General features: G+C 40.6%; 1 protein-coding gene across 9 annotated transcripts in view; it reads left to right on the top strand.

Moving 5' to 3' along the window:
• ANAPC1 (anaphase promoting complex subunit 1) overlaps positions 1-24,412 on the top strand; it is a 68,235-nt gene that overhangs the window by 25,728 nt on the left and 18,095 nt on the right. For all 9 annotated transcript variants that reach the window (XM_037896332.2, XM_037896335.2, XM_037896336.2 and 6 more), the window contains 20 exons: positions 442-582; positions 958-1,018; positions 1,625-1,812; positions 2,700-2,774; positions 4,398-4,663; positions 5,897-5,988; positions 7,224-7,372; positions 8,959-9,037; positions 9,149-9,185; positions 9,276-9,346; positions 9,484-9,662; positions 12,682-12,908; positions 14,353-14,471; positions 17,307-17,578; positions 19,404-19,638; positions 21,032-21,123; positions 22,044-22,178; positions 22,360-22,442; positions 22,974-23,052; positions 23,725-23,799. In XM_037896332.2, coding sequence (XP_037752260.1) covers positions 442-582; positions 958-1,018; positions 1,625-1,812; positions 2,700-2,774; positions 4,398-4,663; positions 5,897-5,988; positions 7,224-7,372; positions 8,959-9,037; positions 9,149-9,185; positions 9,276-9,346; positions 9,484-9,662; positions 12,682-12,908; positions 14,353-14,471; positions 17,307-17,578; positions 19,404-19,638; positions 21,032-21,123; positions 22,044-22,178; positions 22,360-22,442; positions 22,974-23,052; positions 23,725-23,799 — 2,655 coding nt within the window. The remainder of the gene's footprint in view (positions 1-441; positions 583-957; positions 1,019-1,624; positions 1,813-2,699; positions 2,775-4,397; positions 4,664-5,896; positions 5,989-7,223; positions 7,373-8,958; positions 9,038-9,148; positions 9,186-9,275; positions 9,347-9,483; positions 9,663-12,681; positions 12,909-14,352; positions 14,472-17,306; positions 17,579-19,403; positions 19,639-21,031; positions 21,124-22,043; positions 22,179-22,359; positions 22,443-22,973; positions 23,053-23,724; positions 23,800-24,412) is intronic.

Consider the following 24,412-nt stretch of genomic DNA (forward strand, 5'->3'; position numbering starts at 1 on the left):
ACACCTTCTTTTGAAGATCAGCCTTTCACACTAATCAATGTCTCTCTTCTGCCTGGACATTTACAGAGTCAGAGAGGCTCACTTAAATATTACCTTACAATATGGGATACAGATGTTATAAGTGAGATTGATGCTGGCAGCAACTCACAAGCATTCAATAGAATCTGAACACGACACATATTCTTAGAATTCTAATATCTGTTTTAAACAATTCTAACAGACAGGTGAGCCAGGTGGATTCCAGCTATGTGTTAGTCAGTGTTCAAGTGAGACAGGCATGAGCTGGCGCTTGGTCTGCTAGTGTCACACCTAGTCATTAGTGTCTTACTGGAAACCCTAAAATTGAAGAATGAGGATTGGTTTCAGAATATGCAGAGCCCAGACTTGTTAACTCACCCACCCACAATTTCAGCTTTTCACTATTGTTTTATCACTTTGCAGGGAGTGCTATTGTCTCCAGTTCCAGAGTTGAGGGATTCTTCCAAACTTCATGACTCCTCTTACATTGATGATTGTACTTTCCAACAACTTGGAACTTTCATTCACTCTGTGCGAGACCCTGTTCACAACAGAGTAACTCTGGTAGGTGTTTTCCTGTGGATTGTTTCTGAAACAGGGCGAGCCAAGTATAATGAGCCCTGGTTTCTCCCATGTAGTAAGCTCTCCAAAGAGCTTCTGACTCACAGATGTTGCACTTCCACATGCTCAGTGCACATCCATACTCTATAGAATGTCCTTTTCAGGAAAATTACCTCGTATCACTTACAGGAATTCGAGTACCTATAAGCCCAACAGTTCTCTCCCCACAGACTTTGAAAGTCTCAAGCTTAGTAAAAAGCTCTGTGTTATGGATAAGTTTAATGTACAAAGCTTCCTGTATAGATGGACTGTGATCTTGGTTTTATCTGAAGATGCCCCTCACAATTTGACTTCAATTTTATTTATTTTTTTTATCAGGAACTCAGCAATAGCTCGATGGTTAGGATTACCATTCCTGAAATCGCCACCTCAGAGCTAGGTAAGGAACAGAATCCAACCCATAAAGCATACTGCACACTTCATTATACAGCTGTGAAGTTTGGTATTTGAGCCCTGATGATGCAGCACCTAATGCTGTAAGTTCATGTGATCAGCTACAGACTTGCTGACCTATATCTAGCTATGCTCTGTAGGTTCACTGATTCAGAACCAGTAGTATTCTCTGGTAAATTGGGGACAAACTGGCCTAAAAGAAGTGTGTGCACTGTTATTTAAGGAGTAAAAGCATGAGAAATTTGATCTGTTAACACAGCTTTAGGAGTGGGCAAAAAGGGACATGTTGCAAAAAAAATTTTTAGAATTACATTTCCAGTGTCCTAAAACTGAACAGTGGCTGATTGCTTTGCAGTTTGAAGCAAGTTTTCCTTTGGTTTGAGATTATGCATGGGAATTTTCAGGCCAATAGATGGGGGGAGCTGAACTGTGTGTGGGTTTTTTTTTTTTTTTTTGACAGACTTATCAGAGGGCCAAAAGTAGGGCTCGAAATGGGTTTACAACAGTAATTGTGGAGTCATGGACATGGCTCCATTCTACAAGCGTGGATGTGACAAAATAGTATACACATTTTCTTTTCCCCCCAAAACAGTGAAAAGATGTTTACAAGGAATTAAGTCTATCCTGCCCAAAGAAATTGCTGTACAAATGCTTGTCAAGTGGTATAATGCTTACAATGCTCCTGGAGGACCAAGTTATCACTCCGAGTGGAGTTTATTTGTAACCTGCCTCATGAATTTGATGGGTTACAATACTGACAGATTGGCATGGATGCGTAATGTAAGTAAACTCACAACTTTGTAGTTTGTTTTCTAGGCTTATATTAGTATTAGTTAATTGTTTGCATACTTAATAATTTCACAAAGTTCAAGATGTTTATCCAAATACATTCAGTTCAGCAGCAGGCATGCCTTAATCTATTTTAAACGAGGCATCTCTGAATTATAAAATGAACTTTTCCAAATGTACCTTTTTTAAAAACAGATACACATTCTTACTGTATTTTGTGTCTGTGACTTTTATTGTGTGCCCATCATGCTAATACCTAGGCCACATATAAACAATTGTCTATGAGGATCATAGGTTCCCTTTCACCACTGATACTGCTGCTTTCAAAGTGTGATCGTTCTCAGCTGTGAATAGTTAATATTCATGCTGTTTTGATAGAATACACAGGTGACACTTCATAGTTCCGTTCTCCAAGTGGATGCATATACCTTTAAAAACAGGATTTGCGGTGCAGATACTTGTAATACTTTGGAGCATTCCTCTAGCTTTCCGTGTCAGTGGACCTTCCTGCCAGAACATTCATTTGCTAGTATGTTTACGGAAAGCAAACTCCAGGGGCACGCACCACAGACTTGCATTCGCCCAGCACTAATATCAGCAGTTCTCTTTCCCTCCAAAACACTAAATATTAGCCAGTCAGAATATGAAATTCGCAAACCAAATGCACTTGTGACTTCTGTACATAGATAATTGGCCTCCCTTCTTTGTTGTACGTGATTTTATGGGAAAGTAAAGGATGTAATTTTTAATGCTATGCCAAGAAACAATACTTAACTTTGGTGCAGACATTACGTTTCACCTTTAGTTCTTGTTGGTGATTCATGTATGTAATTTCAGGGGTATTACAATAGTTAATTTTGCCCTTTTATTTCTTGCAGCTTGATTTGGAAGGATCCCTTTCCCCTGTCATTGCTCCCAAGAAGGCTAGACCTTCTGAGACAGGATCAGACGAAGTAAGAGATGGAGTCAGCATTTACTAAAAATAAAAGCAGGTTACCAATTGAATAAAACATCATACCTTTAAAATGCAGGCAGATCAGAGGAAGCAAACTCTGGCTACTTTCAAATGGGGTTTGCATGGGATTGTAAGTTTTTGGAGGAAGCACTGTCATCAGCTGTCTGTGCAGTGTTTAGCACAGTGTGTCCCTGACTAGGGTGAATTGTCTCAGACGTACCAACATATAAATAGTAGTTCATATTTGATTCACACTTCATTCCAGCAGCAAGCCCAAATACTGCTCCCAAGCACATGTGAAATCTTCCTAAGATGCGCTGTTCCTTTACTAATAGTCTATCCCATCCCTGTCTGCTCAGTACATTTTAACAAGCCAGCAGTATAAAATTCCCCAGCTCATAAACTGCACGTATTGTTGTGGATTTTGGTAAAGAGTTCAGGCTGAAGCAGCTAGTTTCTGCCGAAACAGAAACAAAAGTTCTTTACAGCCTAACGCCTCAGCTGCTTTATTATTATTTAATCATCAGCCAAAGGTGTCCTGGGCACCTTCCAGCACAGAAGGAAAACATGCCAAGGAGTGTACAAACTAAGGCCTCAATCCTGTAACATGTTCTGTGCCGTTGGATAAAGTCCTAATTATTTCAGTGAGGGTCCACGTGGGTACAATGTTCTGCCTGCATAGTACAAACTGCAGGATCAGGGACCTAACTGAGTGACGTTTGACACCATGAGTAATAAGGCAGCTGAGGGGGTAGGCACCGAAGGATGATGCCATGTCAGTAAGATAAGCAGTTAGTAAAGGCTTGTGCAGAGTGTGTTGGAGCAAAGACGCTGTATTTTATTTTTTATTTTATTGGCAGAAGGCATAATTGGCAAGTTTCTCATAGGTCTACTGGAGAAGTGGACCTTCAAGAGGAGTTTAAAATAGAAGGGAGTAGTTTTGTGGACCAGCTCAGGAAGCATGGTCCATATCTAGGGACAGTGCGGAAGAAAGTGGGACAAATGAGACATCAAGGCTGGCACTGTTGTTGGGCAGAATGGTGGATGGGGGACAGGGGGAATCTGATTACTCTAGATCTGTTAATTAAAATAACCAAATGTTGGAATAGGGAAGAGAGAGAATCCAAACGCTGACATCTGGGTTTTTCCGATTATTGTCTTTGGACAGACTTTTCAGGGTGGATAGTGGCGCCTTGCATGCTATTCTACCTTTTGCAGCATTACGTCATGATGTACTGTATGGCGCAGAGAATGTAACAGCGAGTGGATTTTCGATAGTAGAGCGTGAGAACCGTTAGTAGCTTTTGTAATTAATCGCAAAAATGACTGAGAGCTGGATGGTCCGTAGGTCCCAGCTCACTGGGAGAATTGCCAGCCTCTTCAACAATTCGGAATTACGTGTGCGTCTCTCTGCCAAGTAGCTTGGCGTGTTCATGATGGTCGTTCATGTTTGCTATAGATCATGTCACTCTGAACAGTTCTGTTGTAAATTGATGTATTTTACATGAGTCCCTCCCCACCCCTGCCAATATCCAGTGAAATCAATCACAGTTCAGGACTCTCTTGGAGAGAGAGGATATATTTAGGGACCTATACATCATTCTCTCTTTGTTTGTCCAAGGACTGGGAGTATCTGCTCAATTCGGACTACCATAGAAACCTTGAGTCTCACCCTCTGGCCAGAGCCTTGCGGTTGGATCCATTGGAAACCTCATTTCCCAAAGATGACTTTTCACCCAGCCTCAGCTTGGATTCCTCAACTCTTCTCTTCACCCACATTCCTGCTATTTTCTTTGTGCTTCATCTGATCTATGAGGAGCTTAAACTGAACAGCCTGATGGGAGAAGGCATTCGTTCACTTGTTGTACTGCTCGTTCAGCTGGCAAGGTACTTCCAGTAATAAGTCACAGAAATTAACTCAAGCTGTCGTATACTGCACAGTGTCTCTTTATGACATGCATACCTTATTTTTGAGAGTGAATTTGGGAATAAGCTTTAAAGTGGAGCATAAATTCATAGATTCCAAGGCCAGAAGGGACCACTGTGATCATCTAGTCTGACCTCCTCATAACACAGGCCAGAGAACTGCCCCAGAGCAATTCCTAGAGCAGAGCTTTTAGGAAAAACATCCAATCTTGAGGTAAAACTTTTCAGTGATGCAGAGTCTACCACGACCCTTGATAAATTGTGCCAATTACTCTCACCATTAAAAGTTGGTGCCTTACTTCCGTTGTGAATTTGTCTAGCTTGACCTTCCAGCCATTGGAGGGTGTTGTATCTTTGTCTGCTAAATTGAAGAGCCCATTATAAAATATTTATTCCCCTTGTAGGTACTTACGGACTGTGATCAAGTCAGCCCTAAACCTTCTCCTTACTAAGCAAACTTCACAAATTTCACCAAGCAGAGAAAGTGTGTCCGTGTCCAAGAACTTCCTGGGTCAAAAAATATTTAGCTGTAGTGAATGCCTCTTAGAGCTAGCATTCAGATACACCCCATTAGTCCCATTTTACAGAATGGGGGAAACTGAGGAAGCGTTCTTAAATGACTTGTCCAAAGCCCCAGAAGGGGGTCCATCTCACAACCAGGATGGAACTCAGAGGTTCTTGGATTCCAGTTCTGTGTTTAGACCATTCTTCTCTCTAGATTAATGGTTCTCAAACTTCGTTGGTCTGCAACCCAAAAAATAGTCCAAGCTCATCCCACAACCCAACAAATCCCACAGGGGAAAAACTGTCTGTATTTTGTACAGAGAGCCAAGCCCAGTGTGTTTGGCCTTAACAACTAATTGCCAGTAATACTTAGCATAAGCTGCAGGGACAGAGGAGTTAGGCCACTGAGATTAGTGTTGGTGGTGAAGATTGTGGGGAAGAGCAGCCCATGGCCACAGAATCCCATTCAGAAAAGCCTAAAATCCCAAGTTGGTGTGTGGGGGAAGGGGAGATGTGTGTCAGGGGACTGGTTAGATAGGAAAGGAAAGAGAGCGCATTGCTCCTCATGCCCAGTCTACTCATCCCAGACACGTTCAACAAGAAAACACTCAACAGTCGAAGTTCATAAATCGGAGGCACAAGCAATGTTTTTCATCTTCTAGCTGCCTTTTCTCATCTCTTTCACTTTAGGGACTTAAAATTAGAAGCATATATAGATTATTACTACAGAGAGTATCCTGCACTTGTAAAGACCTCCAGGCAGACATGCATAATCGATCAAGGTGAGTTTCAGGGTGATTACTGAGGAGTCACGTGTAAATGACTCGATGAGAGAAGTGTCTCTGTAAACTGTACAATTACTTCTGGTAACCGTTCTTACCACAACTGAAAGTGACATTACTCATATAATGCAAAACCAGAGCATTTCAGTTTTCCAGTGCTTGTCAAGTGCCTTGCAGTTGTATTTTGTTCTGATTTGTTAGAGGGACTGGAGACCGATATGAGGTAAATATCAGTCCAAATATTCTGATTTTTTTTTTTTTTTTTTTTTTTACCCTTGTGTGCTCACTACTGATGTTTGTTGTGCTGGTGCCTTCACAGCCCCATTTTGTCAGTATTTCTGCCTGCCTCAGCGTGGTAGTGAGTTGAAATTACAACTAGTTGATGACTGACTATTTCAGTCCAGTGGCCAATGGACCATATCACCAGAGCTCTGCCACAGCGGACACTGGCTGGCACCCTTGTGGTCTAGCAGAGGGCTCAGAGACTTGGGACTGAATTACCTTCTCATCCCTATAAATTGTCCTTTCAGGAGTGGGCTGCGCAGGAACCCGTCCCGCTGCCACGTTCTGCGGTGACATGCCTACGATCTGTTGGGCTGGCAATCCACTTTTCACAAGAACTACGTTTTGTGGGTGTTTTTTTTTTTTTAAAATCTGGAAATTTAAAAAAAGGGTAAATGAGGTCCTAGATTTTTGCATTTCTGGTTGTCCACCTTACACCCACAGGAATGCAAATGAAATGCAGGAGGCAGTTATGCAAAAGATGCTGCTGCCTCTGGTCAATTCAAAGGCCTCCAATAACACCAGTCAAGAAGAGGCTTTTGAAACTTCGACCAGGTGTTTGCAAACAGGAAAGGCAAAAGAAATCAAACTAGGTTGTTCTCTCTTACCAAAGCAGGTTAATATAAGCTGCTTGCGTTACAGGGCTTTTTAAGCAATGCAGTTTGAGAATCAGTCAGATTTCTTGGGATCCTTGGATCGATAGATAACATTATTTGTTGAAAGGCTCATTGTCGTCTCATACTTGAAATGTTAAGGTTCTTTTGTAGACCTCCATCTGTCTGGAGGTTATAGACATTGAATTGTTTGGGGAAATGTTCAACGTACGACACCTGCTTACTTAAAAGATAATAGCAATGTACTGTAGGGTTTGGTCTGTACTTTGGGTATAGTGGAGCAATCTTGGTGTCTTTGTTTTCCATATGCTCAGTACAATTACTGTTAATCTGATTAAGCCCAAACAGGTTTCATGCACCATCCCTCGTTTTTTTCTGCTGAGCCTCCCAGTATCTTTCAGTGGCTGAGTTCCTGTTTGAAGGGAGAAGGAGCCCTGCCTTATCCTTACTTACCAGGAATCTGTGAAAGGAGCAAACTAGTCGTGCTGGTATGTACTGTAGGAAGAAAGCACATGTAGTGACCACGGATTTTATACCGGCATATCACCAGTAAGGTGCTGATGCTGCAAATGCTTGCCTCCAAGTGCTTAGTTGTATGCACGTGTGAATAGTTCCACTGACTAATGGGGCTACTCAGGTGTGGAAAGCTAAGCATGTACACCAATGTTTTGAGAACTGGGATCCAAATCCATAACCAAGAATACAATTTAATCCCAAAAGTTAGGTTAATAGAACATAGAAGTGTTAAAAACAATGCAGTTAGCAAATGGGAAAAATCCCCAGTTTCTCCTCCTTGCTTATCTTTATTTGGTCTGCTTTATGTTTCTTGTATTTTTAAGTGCAAAGCTTCTGCGAAGTGAGACTGGAGAGATCTGAGCTGCAGGAGGTGGAAGAGAGGGGTTTGAGTAGGAGAACTGATGAGTGCAGTGTAGGTGGGGTGCTTCCTGGCTTACCTGCTTTTGTCCTTGCTTTTTACTGTTTGTGCTGGTGGGCTAAACAGACGAGCAGTGTAACTCAAAGTTAACAGAGTTCGGCTTCTGAGGGAATTTCCCAGCTTTTTAGCAAATACATATGAACATTTATAGTTACTTGCATGGCTAGTTCTCAGTGCTATCCTTTGTGCCCTCCTGATGAGCCTCGACCCTCTCCCTCGGGGGAAAATCTGTGTGGGGCCTAGGGCCATTGGGGTGTATAGGATGGTGAACAGAGATGTGGGACTTGAGCTGGTTATGGAGGACAAGTGTAGGGAATAGGGGCTCTGCTCAGGCAACCTGCCTGTGGTTAATTGGAAAGAAGCCGTGCTCTCACCAGCCCGGTTAGCTTGTCCCTCGCATCACTGTATGCACCCCAGTGTCTCTCCAGAGCCCAGCTCTGTGTTCCCTTCTGCCTAGCCTGGCTCCCTGCCACCCCAGGAGCATGTGCGGAACCTTGTGGATGAGTCAGGCATACAGCTGCTCGGAAACTTGCGATGAAAACAAATTCAAATATTCTTTTCAGATGAAATTTTGCCTCCTGTGAGTCAGCTAGGCTGGCAGTGTCTGAAAGTGGAAGTGGCTGCTAGATCAGGGCAGTTGCACTGGCTAACCGTGGTGAAACTCAGTGAGGTTCGTGTGAACTGAGAAATAGCTTTGTTTCTGTAGAGCATTTACAAAGTGGCCTGTGACTGAAATGCTATCGGGGGTGTGTTTGTCTGAGAGAGAAGTTTGGTGTTTGTGGAAAATGTGATTTAGCTAGAGGAACCCAATGAAATGTGGGAAATGCAAGGTGGGAGCATTTTAAATAAGTATTTCTTTGAAAAGTTTGTACAGAAAATTTAGTTTGTAAGGGTTATTATGCCAAATTTGGAGACTAATACTAATCATTAAAATGTAAAACAAAAAGTTTTTAGTCCTCTAAGTGCAAATTTCAATGTACTCTCAATGGAGGAGTCACTACTGATGTCTTCACAATGAGCTTAGAGCCTGTTTAAGTCATCACTTACAATATATTTCTTTCTGCTGGCTTAAATGGATAGTTATTGGTCATTTTAATTAGCAATTTATATAGTAATGTAAAATTTCTTTCTCATATGCAGAGTGTTGCACTGTACATACTTGGCGATGAGAGTGCTGTTTCAAACGAAGCATCACATTATTTGTTTAGGATAACTTCAGGTAAGTGGACCGTAATAGGCATTCTGGTGATATGAGAATATGCTTGTAGACACTAGTTCACATTGTTCCTGCATTCAACTGGCAAAAAGATATCGTCTTTTTCCATTTTAGGGCAACGAAAACAGCAAACAGAACAAGATGATAATCGGTAAATTTAATGTTGATACATTATGAATTTGCACTCAGATACTGCTATGTTTCTGATTCACTTGGGGTCTGCTTTCCCGTTGTTTTGTAGATATAGTTTCAGACACAGCACATCTGTTTCCAACCTAGCTGAAAAGCTGGTTATCTGGATGACTAGTGTGGGTAAGGAAAGCTTTTACTATTTTGCACACTTACGATAGCCTTATGTAATGGTCTTATGTTTGAGCAGTCACTTTGGCTGAGCTTAGAAATATTCATTTTTTTAAAACCCTTGTAAGTTTTTGCTTTCTAATTTTAAGGTTTCACCTTAAGAGATTTGGAGTCTCTCCCCTTTGGGGTTGCGCTTCCTATCAGAGATGCTGTATATCACTGCCGAGAGCAGCCTGCCTCTGATTGGCCAGAAGCTGTCTGTCTCTTGATTGGGCGTCAAGATCTTTCCAAACAGGCATGTGAAGGGAACCTGGCAAAGGGTAAATCTGTGAGTATCAACATAAAAGTGGGATTTCAGAAAGGCAGATATCAATATCATATTGAATGCTCAGCTGGGAGTGCTTAAATGCTTAAAAAGTTGAGCTAGGATCTCTTGACTTCATAGCTGCCAAAACAGCTCATTATGTGTGGGAGATATGGTATGTAGGACTCCAGATCGGTGAGCCAGAGCGGCATATGGTTTACAAACATTCAAGGTTTTAACAGAAAAAACACATCTGGTGCCAGAAGAGTGAGTCTGTTTAAATATGCAGACTAAATTGAATTGTTAGAGTGTAAAACAGGTGGGTTTTAATCCTTTAAGTACAAATCTTGACATGGTTTCCTCTATAACTGTATCTGCATTCCAAAGAAGATATGACTTTCAGAGATGAGTGAGAAGTTTCAGTGTTCTGCCCTCAGCATCTGGCAACAAAAGTTACACCAGAGCAAAGGAAAGCAGGTATTTCCTAGTATGACACTCGTTTTGCTTGACATGAGTGTACTCTTCCTGTCCATTGTGGGAAATGCGACAACTTTTAAAAACACACTGTTTTTTTTTTTCTACATATTTTTCTTCTTTCCCCCTTAAGGATGTTTCTATTCTGTGAGTCCTAGAGCATTTTTGAGTAATTCCTTTTTTAAAAAAAACACTCTCATCTGATCGCTGGAATCACCAGCGGCTAACATGTTGACAGTCCCTTTGAGCATTCTTTCGAGGCCTTTTTACCAAGCCAAAACACTACTTGATAGGGTGAGAGTTTGTCAGTGGCCTGCATGAAATTGCTTAATGGCAGTGTGCATTGTTCCAAGAGGCCAGGAAGAAAGAGTTCCTGCTCTCTGCACAGCCTGGCAAAGATCCTTCCTCACTAAGTATTTAGTGCTGTCTTGGGTTTTTAGAATGTTCTTAAGCAGCTTTGGGTTTTACCCAGGTGTCTCATAACAGCATATCAAAAAAAAAAATCTAAATTACAGTTTTTTCTTCTGAATGAAATTAAGCAAACTAACAAACCTACATCGCCTTAGCCACCATTCATTAAAGATTCATTTTAGCTCTTACCAGTGACCTTTTCACCCCAAGTGGGATTTTTGTAACTGTGCCCCAAATGATATCAAATCTGACTTTTGTCACTTGACTTATTTGAGGTATTGTAATAAATGTTACCTTAAAAGGATAAAATATTCTACAAAAGCCAAATTGTTTCCCTTCTTTCAGAGGGGCAGGGTGGAGTTTCCTGTTTCAAAGCAGGCACTGGCTAGATGGGTGGTGCTGGTAGATATTAACATTTCTGATCAAAATAAATTGTTTTTCATTCATCAACTGCATTTTTACTCATATTGTCATATGCTGGGAACTGAGAGAGATCCTGTGATGGATAAAGACCCTTTCTGATATTTAATGTATCATACAACATTTTAGTGAACTTGGGCAGGGAGAAGCACTGCATTAGAGGTTCTCTTGTTTTGTTTGCCCCTAGATTATATCACACTGCACTACTTATCTTTTCAGTTACCTCTTTATTTATTAAATCAGATTCTGTACAGCAGAAGCTAGAGGAGAAAGGGAAGTATGCTTTCCAAATCATTTCTTCAGGCTGTGAGGAACTTGTCAGAATTTCTGGTCTGCAAAGAGCCTCTGCAGAACTTTTTTTCTACAGTTTAAGTTAATTTAGTGCTCACGAAAGTGAGAGGTTGGTTTGAACCAAGCATGGTGGAGGCAAGTGCTGGGCAAGCTGACCTACGCTGCTCCGTCAGCACATTCCTGTCCTGTGCTACATGGTCCCAGTAATTCTTGTGCTTGGGTTTATTTTTAAGTTGAGCCTGCCCGTGCTGCTAAACTGTGTTGTGCTTTGGTGATGTGGACACCTAGAGACTAACAGGAGACAGCTAGACTCAAATGAGAATTTGACAAAGTTTTCAAGAAAACGATTGAGCTTGAACGTCTGGAATGTCCGTATTTCGGAGGCATATGGTGGTACTGGTGCGTGAACTCTGAAGGCACTTTGATGCCACGGTGAGGGGAAACCTAGAGGAGGAGCCTGCAAAAATGTAACCAACTACCTAGATGCTAATGAACAATGGAATTAAATGCCGTGGGAGCTAACATGTAAAATATGGGTACCTAAAGTTAGGCTCCTGAATAAATGACCTGATTTTCAGAAGTGCTGAGCACCTTCAGCTCCCAATGAAGGCCCTCTTTCAGGAAAACATCCGTATGCAGGATAGCTCTTAAGCATGTGCTTGAATAGGAATACACTTGAGCATATAGTCTAGGTATACTTGGTCCTGCCTCAGCATGGGGGGGGTGGTGGGCTAGATGACCTCTTGAGGTCCCTCCCAGCCCTACATTTCTGTGATTCCATGGGCCCAAAGTCAGTGTGTGCACAGCACTTCTGAAAGACAGGCCACTTGCTGAGGAACCGAACTATAGATCTGAGCACCTAACTTTTGGCTCCTATGTCTTAAAAAAAAAAAAAAAAAAAAAATTGGTCCAGGTCTTTGTTTTCTATTTCTGAGCTTGGGGAATAAACAACTTGCAGGACAATTACATGTGCTTCTTCAATAGCTCTGTGTGCGGGAATTGGGCGGGGATGGATTTAGGGAAAGATCGAAAGGATCTACCACATCTGCAGTAAGAGCTCATTTGGGAAGATAGATTGCAATGCTTTGGCAGTCAGCTAGTCACACTTCTCTCTCCCCCATAGTCCCTTACTTGTCAATTTGCTGTAGGAGTTAGTCATTAAACTTCCTTTGCTTCACCTTGGAAGCCAAAGAAACCATTTTCTCTCATCTTTGGGAGTTGTTTATCCTGCCTTTGTGGATGACTGTAGTTGATTCCCAGTCGGGAAGTCCCAGGGATCTCTGTGAACTCCATTCTCAGAGCACCCTCGCTGCAGGTGACAGCGACACCTCAAACGTTCACGTTAAAGTGCTAGTGTCTGCTTGGCTTAATAAAGCTAGATGTTCGAAATCTGCCTTTTTAGAAATTATTCCCTCCCTCTTCCTCTGTTTTTTCCCCTCTCAATTAGTCTGTTGCCCAGGTGCTATCGTCTGATGTGCCTTCAGGAGCTGAGGCAGAAGAAGATGACGATGGTATGAATGATATGAACCAGGAAGTGATGTCACTAATTTGGAGTGAGGATTTGAGAGTGCAGGAAGTGCGCAGACTTCTTCAAAGTGCCCATCCTGTCCGCGTCAGTGTAGTACAGATGCCAGAAGTCAGTGACCATGAATACATAGAAGAAAAAGAAAACCGGTAAACGCTCCATGTTTCTAGCAGCTGTTCATTAACGTCTCGTTTAGGTGGGAATTTTTGTAAACCTCAACATTTGAAATGCCTCTGGGGAGTGTTTCTGTAATAAAATGTGTCATGAAACTGTATAGTGCATTTGAAAAAAAAAAAAGTCATTGTAGATTGGAAGACATAGTCCTTGAAGTTACGTTTTCCTCCATTTTACTTCTCTGAATAGACATGGTATCCTACAAGGGCATTTTGGGACAGATTCTAAAATGCTGCGGCTTCTGTTGTGAGAATGAAGCACTTCTACGGAGTAGGAAGGGCTGGGAGGTAGAGTGTGTGTGCCCTATTAACATGGTGACTCTGTGATTGGGTAGTACAGTGTTACGCACCATGCAAATGCTTTTCGTGGCTTAGATTTAAATGAGTGTAACCACATACAACAGTATATCTTACCATCCTTGTTAACTAACCGGACAGCAGCAAATCCAGTACAATGACAGAGGTGCCTTTGTGTGAACAGTTCACACAAGAAGTTCTGGAGTAGCAGCCGTGTTAGTCTGTATTTGCAAAAAGAAAAGGAGGACTTGTGGCACCTTAGAGACTAACCAATTTATTTGAGCATAAGCTTTCGTGAGCTACAGCTCACTTCATCGGATGCATAAAATGGAAAGTACAGTGAGGGGATTTTATATATACACACAGACCATGAAAAAATATACATTGTAAGGAGAGTGATCACTTAAGATGACCTATTACCAGCAGGAGAGTGGGGTGGGGGGAGAGAAAACATTTTGACGTGATAATCAAGGTGGGCCATTTCCAGCACATTTCCAGCCACACTATCAGAGGCTCGTTCACCTGCACATCTACCAATGTGATATATGCCATCATGTGCCAGCAATTCCCCTCTGCCATGTACATTGGTCAAACTGGACAGTCTCTACGTAAAAGAATAAATGGAAACAAATCAGATGTCAAGAATTATAACATTCATAAACCAGTCGGAGAACACTTCAATCTCTCTGGTCACTCGATGTCTGATCTCTAAGTGACTATCCTTCAACAAAAAAACTCCGAGAGACTGCTGAATTGGAATTAATTTGCAAATTGGATACAATTAACTTAGGCTTGAATAGAGACTGGGAGTGATTGAGTCATTATACTAAGTGAAACTATTTCCCCTTGTTTATTCCTCTCCCCCCCCCGCTCTCCGCCCCCCGCCACTGTTCCTCAGACGTTCTTGTTAACTCCTGGAAACGGAGATTTGTAGATTTCTTAAGTTTGCCCTCTTCTGGTTAGGTTTGTGTTTATAATATTGGCTTGGCAAAAGAGCTATTTACTCTCATTGTGAGAGAGGATTGTCCCATCATACCATTTATGACGGGTATCTGCCTATATCCTATGTTGTGAACATGGTTCTGGTAAGCGTTTTGTTTTCTGTCTTTGATTTCCTTTACAGGTTATTACAGTTGTGTCAACGGACTATGGCGCTCCCCTTAGGCCGAGGAATGTTTACTCTGTTCTCATATCATCCAGTGCCAACAGAACCGTTGCCTATTCCTAAACTGAATCTAACTGGTATGTTGTTCAGCATTTTCCCGATGATTTGACTTCCTTGAGTTAAAAATGATACAAGCTAAAATGACCTAGATTTGCTAGCCACAGAATGCCGTGAGCCCGCAAGACACGTGCTTGGGTAGTGCCGTTGTAGTCAGTGGCACAGCTCACTGTGTCCAGTGAAGCATGGGCATACGTCTCTGCAGAGCTGGGACTTAATATCTTTAAGAGCTACTGGGACTTGAGCGAAATTGGAGCTCGCAGGAAAAATTGGTTTTAGTCCTTTACTCTCACTTAGGTGCTCCCAATTGTCTTCATTATGTGCAGTGTCCACTTTAAGCAAGGTCTGGTGTGTGTACTAAACCAGGGTTAATGTACAGGATGAATGTGTAGAAAACAAATTCAAATTTATGAGGAGGAGTAGTTGCTATGACTGCTCCAGGAAGCATTTTATATGCCTTGTAAGGTATGTTTCTCATAGACTTCGGCAATTACTGAACAATATTCTCTGCTGTGGGGGGAATTCCTGAGCCTACTATACTTCCTCTGTATGCTCTTGTGTTCTCCTCACTAGACGTTTAGCACATTGGTGTTTCCAGACAGGCCAGGCAGTTTCAGTTAGCAGTGTTCTTGATTAAGTGGCAGACACGAAACTATCATTAGAAAAACAAAATAAAGTTACAATTAAAAATATAGGTTATGAGCAAAATAATTACTTGTAAAGATTCTTGAAATGGATCATAAGTAACAATTCTACACACAGGAATTCTCACCAATTACAAATAGATTGAAATGCTAGATAAGATGTAAAATCTGCTCAGATGGTAATTTGCCAACTGCAAAGTAAAAGCTGTCACTTTGCACTGGATATATATTTCACTTTGCATTGTAACATTTATTCAAACCAGAAGCACAAACCAGCCCTTGTGGGGTTAATTTTGTTTGGCTTTGTGTCTTTTTCATCATCGCCAGATAATGCAGCATGTCTCAGCTTTCCCAGGGTCCAATATAAAGTCAGTAGAACTGCTCATGGTAGTAAGCTCTATGCTTAGCAATGTTGGCAGGATTGGACCTTAAAGCAGATTATTGTGTTTTGTTAACTGCAGCTATGCATTATCGTTAATAAAGCAGAAGATATATAGTGTTCCAAAATCCCCAGCTGATCAATAAAATAAGGGAACTGCCGCCAGATGGAGAATTATTCTACCTTCTAATCCAAGAATCCTAAAACAAATTCAGTGAGTTTGGAGACCTCTGAATATGGTTTGTGCTTTAACATTTGGAGGGTGAAATCCTGGCCCCAGTGAAGTCAATGGGAGTTTTGCCACTGGCAGCAGAAGGGCCAGGATTTCATCCTGATGCTGTATATCTATTAATTTAAATATCCTACAACAGGGACCAAATACAGTCTCTTACCTCTAAGGTCCTTTATCCTGCAAATGACTCCAGGTGGGTGCAGGGTTCTGCCAATGCGGTCACTGATTGGAAAGGGGCCTAACTGTGGTAAAACTTTCAAAAAGTGTCTCGGTAACTTAGGAGCTGAAGTCCTGTTGATTTTTTTGTCCCCAATGGTATTTAGGCTCCTACGTCACCGAGGCACTCTTTGACCTTTGCCCTATTGGGGAAACAAAAGAGACTCAACTTTTGGTTTAATGTCCATTTGAATTTGAGGAATTTTTGCACCCTCTAATCAGCATTATGGAAAAAAGACAGGGAAGAGTGAACATTAAGTATCTGAAAATAATCAGATATTTTTAACTCTGCATTATCATTAATGATGCAGGCATTGTACCTGCAGAATTTTGTGACTGATCTTTTTAAAAAATTGTTCCAACTGAGGTTATTAGTTCTTCTAGCTCTTTATACATTAGGTCCAGCAACTGACAATATCCACTCACTCCCACTGAATGTTCAGATTTCTTTTCCAGATTGAAATATTGGGCTTATAACAATTTTTAGTTGTGTTGTGGTCACATTTTTTGCAAGTCGTAGAGGTAACAGCTGTCTTTAGTTTTCTTGCCTCTGTATCATGAAGAACCTTTTAATTTAATTGAAATAAAATAACAGTGAGGTCTTTGTGTGTCCGTGCACACTTACCAAAGGTTACTATGCTTTTTTGGAAGTTCGGTACAGTAAATATTCATCCAGAAGCAGATGTTATTGTTTTGAGTAAGAAAGGCAGCGTTTCCAGGCTGACTAGTGTTTTCTCGATGAAGCCTGGGTTTTTAGTTGATCACTTACTGCCGGGTACAGTTATGTTTTTATGATTCTTGAATGACTAACAGTTGTGGTAGTTTCTGTCAAGGATGAAACTCTCGCAATACTTAGCTTTTATAGCACTTGTCATCCTTAGATCTCAAAGTGCTTTGCAAAGGAAGGTAAATATCATTAATCTCCTTATTACTGATGGGGAACGGAAGCCTAGAGATGCCATGGTGCTCTGATACATTATGACAGGCATATTGAGAGAACAGAAGAGGTGAAATGACTTGCCCAATGTCACAGAGCAGGGCAATGTCAAAGCCAGGATTAGATCTTAGGCACTCTGACTTCCAGTTCATTGCTTTGTCTGCTGTACCATGCTGCTGTACTCTAACAAATCTGTTGACACGCATGGCCTTGTCTTCACAATGAGCATTTTTTACTGTGTTGCTACCACAGGTTTTCAGGTACGGTAACTCTTAAATGTGAGGTGCTCACTGCGAGAGCAATTTCTGATATGCACTAATTTGTGACGCATAGCTTAGCATCACATTTTTTCTCTGACAGCTGATGAGGACTCTGCTAAACAAAGCCATTTTAAATGTGAGCTAACTTTCGTTGTCGTACATTTTGTAATGATTCTCTTCTGGGCAGGCCGTGCTCCACCTAGGAACACTACTGTGGACCTTAATAGTGGGAACATTGATGTCCCTCCAAATATGGCATGCTGGGCCAGTTTTCACAACGGAGTGGCTGCTGGACTGAAGATAGCACCTGCTTCCCAGATAGACTCAGCTTGGATTGTCTATAACAAACCCAAAAATGCAGAACTCGCCAATGAATACGCTGGCTTCCTCATGGCACTGGGTCTGAACGGACACCTCACAAAGCTTGCCACACTCAACATACACGACTACTTGACCAAGGTGAGACCTTCATTCAAAAGCGAGAGGGGGAAGTTACTTTTTTTTTTTTCTTTTAAAATATTTGACTGAGAGTTTCTTAGTGTGAGGGAATGGCCAGTGCTTTCATCACTCACCCTGCTAATTGCTGGCACAGTTGTTTGGCTGTCTCAGACCTTCCCCACTGTTCCATAACTGTTATCCCTTTATCTCCTGTGACAAATGCACATCATTTTAATAATGAATTATCTGGAGCACTGGGTTGTCTCTACAGGCTTCCTTTGTCTGAGGAAACCCTTGTCAGCCATATACTTTAGGGGCTTGCTTTTCCCCAGCCTAGTTCCAACAGTTCTGTCCTTGAAATACAAATGACAAAAGCTGCCTCTGTTCTCTAGATAGGAACAAACAGGTTCAGTTTCACTTCACTGTATGGGACATACATATTTCTTGGTGCACTTGGAACATCCTGGCTGTTCTGTATAGCCATGGAAAGGGGCCTATCCTTCTCTGACAGTGAGACAGCTGTAGGAACATGAACAACAATGATTGGCATATATTTTAATCTAGTTTCAAGGTGGGCATAGTACTGAGCGAGGTGTTCGGTCAAGATGATTGGCTTTCCACAATGACTAGTGGAGGCCTGTGCTGCCCCATGGGGTAAGTTATGGGCAGCATTAAATGCTGTGGATTGCTGGGTTCTTCTGCATTGCCTAGATGATCAGATAGGTACGACGTGGGATTGTCTTGGGCTGGTTCTGGCCATTCCTAATGAAGTGGCTCCTATTGCTGATCTTCGCTTTTGCATTGTTAGGTATGGAATAATGTTCCTCTTGGATTTAAGACCATAAAATTAGTGCCTGTTAAGATTATTTTAATTATTTTTATTTCAGAAAGCCTTCAGAATGACGCATTGTGGTTTTATGCTTCTCTTTTATGTAACACACCTAGAGCATGTCTGATGGCTAAGTGCCCAATGTTTTCTTGAGCAACTAGGAAAAGGTAGAGAGAATCAAATGTACTTGAGGTGGTGGAATCTCCTTCCCTAGAAGTTTTTAAGGTCAGGCTTGACAAAGCCCTGGCTGGGATGATTTAGTTGGGGATCGGTCCTGCTTTGAGTAGGGGGTTGGACTAGATGACCTCCTGAGGTCCCTTCCAACCCCGATATTCTATGATTCTATGATTCCTTAAACCCAGCCTTAGATTAAAAAAGTAGTAAAATTGTGATTAGACTCACCTAGATCAAGATGCTGATGATAAATGGAAGGCTTGGTTCTCTGTCAGAAACCTTTAGAGCAGTGGTTTTCATTTGTGGACCCCTAAATAATTTTGAATGGAGGTGCGGATCCCTTTGGAAATCTTAGACATAGCCTGCAGACCCCCAGGGGTCTGCGGACCCCAGGTCGAAAACCACTGCTTTAGAGTAATGTTTTCCAGTATAGGGCTGCTCTAATTTGTATTATAAATATCCAGTCAGCTAACCTGGGAACCTAGGGTATTTATTTTAAAAACAATGCCATGATAGAACTTGGAGCCAAAAATCTCAATCTAACAATGTTTAATATTTGATTTACGAAAGGATTTTACTTTGATATATTGAAGGAGATTTCAATCTGTAATGTGATTGTAAACTCAGAAGAGAATTTTACTCATTTAGCCGTTAGTGGGAGGCAACCCAAGAGAGTGTGTTTAACCACAGCTCGTCAAAACTACATAGAAATGATCTTCTCCTTGTCCCTTCATATATTACTGCGAGTGTGTGACCTTAAGACTTTGATTTCAGCTGAGATAAGCACACTTATGTTTAAGGTTCTCACTGCTCTTTGATCACTGTCTTTGTTCCCCATTTCAGGGCCATGAGATGACAAGTATTGGGCTGCTGCTTGGTGTTTCTGCTGCCAAGCTAGGCACAATGGATATGGCTATTACGCGGCTCCTTAGCATCCACATACCTGCTCTCTTACCACCAACTTCAACAGAGCTGGACGTCCCTCATAACGTACAGGTGGCGGCTGTGATAGGAATCGGCCTGGTATATCAAGGAACAGCTCACAGGCACACGGCAGAGGTTCTGCTAGCTGAAATAGGTAAACCACTACAATTAGAGGTTGTGTGGGGCCTGTGTATGTTTACATGACATTTGCATGACTTGAAAAATGTACCTTACACCCAACTAGTTCACATGAAAAATACCTATGCACCCATGCTCCGCTCTTCTCTCCCAAGCCATGGCCCGTGCAGTTTAAAGAAACAAAACAGCTGTAAGCTGTCTGTTCTGTAGTGTATTCAATTGTAACATATTGTCATTGTCTCTTTCAAAGTAACTTACTATTGGGGCCGGTTGAATAGCAGAAAGAATTATTTGTTAAATATATTTGGTGAGTTCCACCATTAATCTAAAGGTAAGTAGATGGTGAAACACATTATAAAATGTCTCTTCCGTCGCCTTTCAGTCAAGCTTAAAGATGATCTTCCAAGTACAAATCCATTTGGAGTTAAATACAGAAACGTGTTGTGTGTGTCTCCTCGCTTGCCAGTTTGTGCAGAAATCATTTAAACATATGTTTAGAAAAAATTGTATAGTTCCCACAAGGGCTGTTCCTGCTGGCTCATCTGAGGCCCTCTGGTTAGCGATCATGTAGCAATTGCTTTTTCTGGTGTTTCTTATGGCCCCAAATGCATCATTTTAAGCCTTCTATGGCAGCAGACCTTGTGAGAAGCTCACTCTTTTTTTAATGGTAAATTATTAGATTTCTGTGTTGAATGTCACTTATAACTTGCTTTCTCTTTCTGTGCATAAGTGGTTCTGCTTTTTGTTTTACAGGTAAGCTTTAAACATGTCACGTGTGTGTGTATATTGTTTAAAAGAGACAACACAGAGTTTATTTCAAACCTAGAAATGGGTACTTTTAAGAACATCACTTTCATCTTCAAACTATATCTCTGGCTATTTAATACCCTCAGTACCCATCAGTTGATTCAAACACACTGTTTTCTGTTGTGAAGGGGTGTTATTTTATGCAGAATGTGCTACTACAATATATATAAAATATAGGCTTGTTAGAGTTGTGAGCCAGCTTGGGGTGTGAGCTGTCTTAACACTTCACAAACCGGAGTAGAGAAATATGCACAATCTTTTCTGAGAACACATCTTTGAAATGTGCTTCCCACATGTGGTTAGGTCCAGACCTTGCCAATGTGTGCTTCTGTACTATGATCATTTGCATATACGCTCAGATTTCCTCCATGTTATTTAACATATGTGCTGCATTTGGAGAGTCCTTTCAGCTGGCTGTAGACAATCCAAGAGGTTAAGAAGTTATTGTCTCTAATTCCATTGATAGAATTTTCCTGATCTACTTGAGTAAAATATACTGGTCTGAATTTTACTATCACTTTATTAGAAATGTAATATCCCAAAATGGTTAGTTTGGTTAGAATTGTAGAAGGTTAATTTCATGCTGTTTCCTTTTTACAAAGGACGTCCCCCAGGTCCTGAAATGGAGTACTGCACTGACAGAGAATCCTATTCTCTAGCTGCTGGTTTAGCATTGGGCATGGTCTGCTTGGGGGTAAGTCCAGTCTTCCTCCTGTTGTAAAACTGCAGATAGTAGAAATAAAATGGTAAAACTGATTTAATTGCCAAGTTATGAAGCAAGGATAAAAGAAATAGAATAATGTTATCAATGTAATTGATGAGAGACTGACACCATTCAAATTCACTGCATAATAGTTGAGCCAATACCTCACAAATATTTGATCAAATAAAAAATAAAAATTAAATGAGGCTTGGCTGTGCTCCTGCCCCCTCAGTGTTCACTTTATGCAGATATTTTAGGAAACGGGTTTATCGTCAGGAATGTTGATGGAAGCAATTAATTGAAAATAAATATTAGAGAATAATCCTCAACAGCAAACATTGAATTTGTAAACGTTTTTCAATTTAAATCCTAATTCTGTTACACTGCTCTAAGCAAGACCCACATGACTTTGTGTCCAATAATAACTAACCACACAGTTCACATTTCGGATTCTCTCAAACTACTAAAAAAGAACAGGAGTACTTGTGGCACCTTAGAGACTAACCAATTTATTTAAGGTGCCACAAGTACTCCGTTTCTTTTTGCGAATACAGACTAACACGGCTGCTACTCTGAAACCTCTCAAACTACTGTGTCTGTAGCTAAGAATTGTTAGTAGAAATTCGAGACAATTTGCAAACAGACTACATTTGTCTATATGTAGTGGTGTTACAGATTGTCAGGGCCCACAATTAGATGAATAGTTAACATTGTGTGTTTATCTGATTGTTGTTAATATTTGAGGCAAGGACGAATCATTTTTGCAGGAGGTGGGAAGCTAGACTGCTGTGTTTGTGATTTTTTTTCACCCTTCTCTTCCAGTTGCTTCAGAATTAATTCTTTTTTTTTCATTAGTAGTCATGTATGAAGGGACTGATTCATCTTTCTTTTGTTTGTCCCTCTTTTCTCAGCATGGCAGTAACTTGATAGGCATGTCTGACCTCAATGTCCCTGAGCAGCTTTATCAGTACATGGTTGGAGGTCATAAGCGTTTCCAAGCAGGAATGCACCGAGAGAAACACAAGTCTCCAAGTTATCAGATAAAGGTAGTTGTTATTATTAGAGAACTGCTGCTATTTTAAGCAGAAATAGCTGTAGCCTGGGGGATCTCTTATACATTACCATGGGTTTGCATTCAAATGCACAAAGAGAATTCTGAATTTTTATAACTAGTAAAACAGAACTTTGTAGTGAACGGGACTGAAAGTACATGTTATATCTTGACAGGAAGGAGATACCATAAATGTGGATGTTACTTGTCCAGGGGCAACTCTGGCATTAGCTATGATCTACCTAAAGACTAATAACAGGTATTGACTTTAGCATGGCTTTAATATTTGTTATAACTTGTAATCAGCTTTTAAACTTCTGCATAATTTTAATTTTACCTTGGGTCTTCTACATTTATTTCAAATAAACCTACCATCTCTAATCATCGCATCCAAGCCCTTATTTTCTTCAGGGCTAATTATTTTAAAAGAATAATCCATTTCCCCATCTTCTCTAATACCAATTTTTTTTATAACACTTTGCACTTCTGTGGCCTCTTCACTCAGCAATCTCAGAGCGTATAAACACTAACACGTATCTCTCAGCACCCTTTTGCAAGTAGCATCCCCATTTGATGTTAATATCATGCTGGCCGTGTTGCCTTCGACTGGTTGGGGGAGTTGAAAGTAGATCTCTTGTGCTTTAACCACTAGACATGCTTCTCCTGTCAACTAATGATAGCAATAATAAAGTAGCTAATTATTGACTCAATATATGGTTCAATAAGTTTGGTACATTGCTGAAGTATATTACGTAACACAAATGTAACTTACCTTATTGTGCTTAAATAGGTCTATTGCTGACTGGCTTCGCGCTCCGGACACGATGTATTTGCTGGACTTTGTAAAACCAGAATTTCTTTTGCTGAGGGTAGGATTATATTTTGTTTCATTTTGCCATTTATTAGAATGGTATTGAAATGCACTTTGAAAATCTATATATGACCCTGTACTGAGATGTTTCTCAGTGAACAATCTGTTATGTTATGTTATGAACAATCTGTTATGGATATGCCAGTCTTATACTCCAAAGCAAATTTATCTGGTTCCAGACAATAATTTTGTTTGCAACTTCCATGTCATGTGACTTTTGTTTTTAGCAAGAGCAATTATTCAAGTGTTATATTTTCTATATAGCTTTAAATAAAATGGAAAGTTTTAAGCAAACTTCTATACTTTTCCCAGATTAATTCAGCTGATTTTGAAAACCAATATATGATTTGTAAGATATTGGCATCTACTGCATATTTGCAATACAATTTCAGCTAAATTTACCTGTGAAAGGTATGCTAGCTGGTATATTGAAATAGTATATCCCACTGTCCCTGTGTATCCAAATGGAATATGAATTTTCTCAGACTGCTCAAGAAAAGAGCTTATCTGCCGATTAAAAGAGGAGGAGGTAAGAGGCCTCTATGCAATACTGTGATTTTTCTGTCCTGTCACCCCTAATATATTTAGTGTGTTAAAAAGACTATTGCCAATGCTATTTACTAATATTGTGCTTTTTATTTTTTTCTCCACCCCATTTTGACTTTTTTAGACCCTTGCTCGATGCTTGATTTTGTGGGATGACATTTTGCCCAATTCGAAGTGGGTTGATAGTAATGTACCACAAGTAAGTCCCTATGCTAAATGTGTCTGCCACTCTAATCATCTCCTCCCTGGAAAACAAAAGTTGGAGTTTGATGTCTATTTGTTTCCCTCTTCACAAAATCTTATATCCAGTAAGCAGTAATGTTTTTTTGAGGTGTAAGAGTTCTTGTTTTGGTACAGTAGAACCTCAGTTATGAACACCATAGTGTTTACAACTGAACGTTGACTTAATACAGCTTTCAAACTTTACTATGCTGAAGAAAAATGCTGCTTTCCCTTTATTTTTAAGTAGTTTACGTTTAACACTGCACTGTATTCCTTTTTTTCCGTCTATGCTGCTGCGTGATTGTGTACTTCCGGTTCCAAATGAGGTGTGTGGTTAATTCGTCAGTTCGTAACTCTGGTGTTTGTAACTGATGTTCTGCTGTATACAGCTAAAACTGAAGTGTGTGTGTGTGTATGTGTATGTATATAGATACACTTCTATACACATCTTAATGTGCAGAATATCAGACAAAACTTCATTAAAGTGAAGTTCATGTTGAGAGTGCATATTTGTGACTTAGGGTACTTCAAAAAACCTGAACACTTGAAAGTAGGAAAACAAAAGCCAGTCTGCCCCCTTACATGTCCAG

This window comes from Chelonia mydas, chromosome 3, assembly GCF_015237465.2.
Source record: "Chelonia mydas isolate rCheMyd1 chromosome 3, rCheMyd1.pri.v2, whole genome shotgun sequence".
NCBI classification, from domain to species: Eukaryota; Metazoa; Chordata; order Testudines; family Cheloniidae; genus Chelonia; species Chelonia mydas.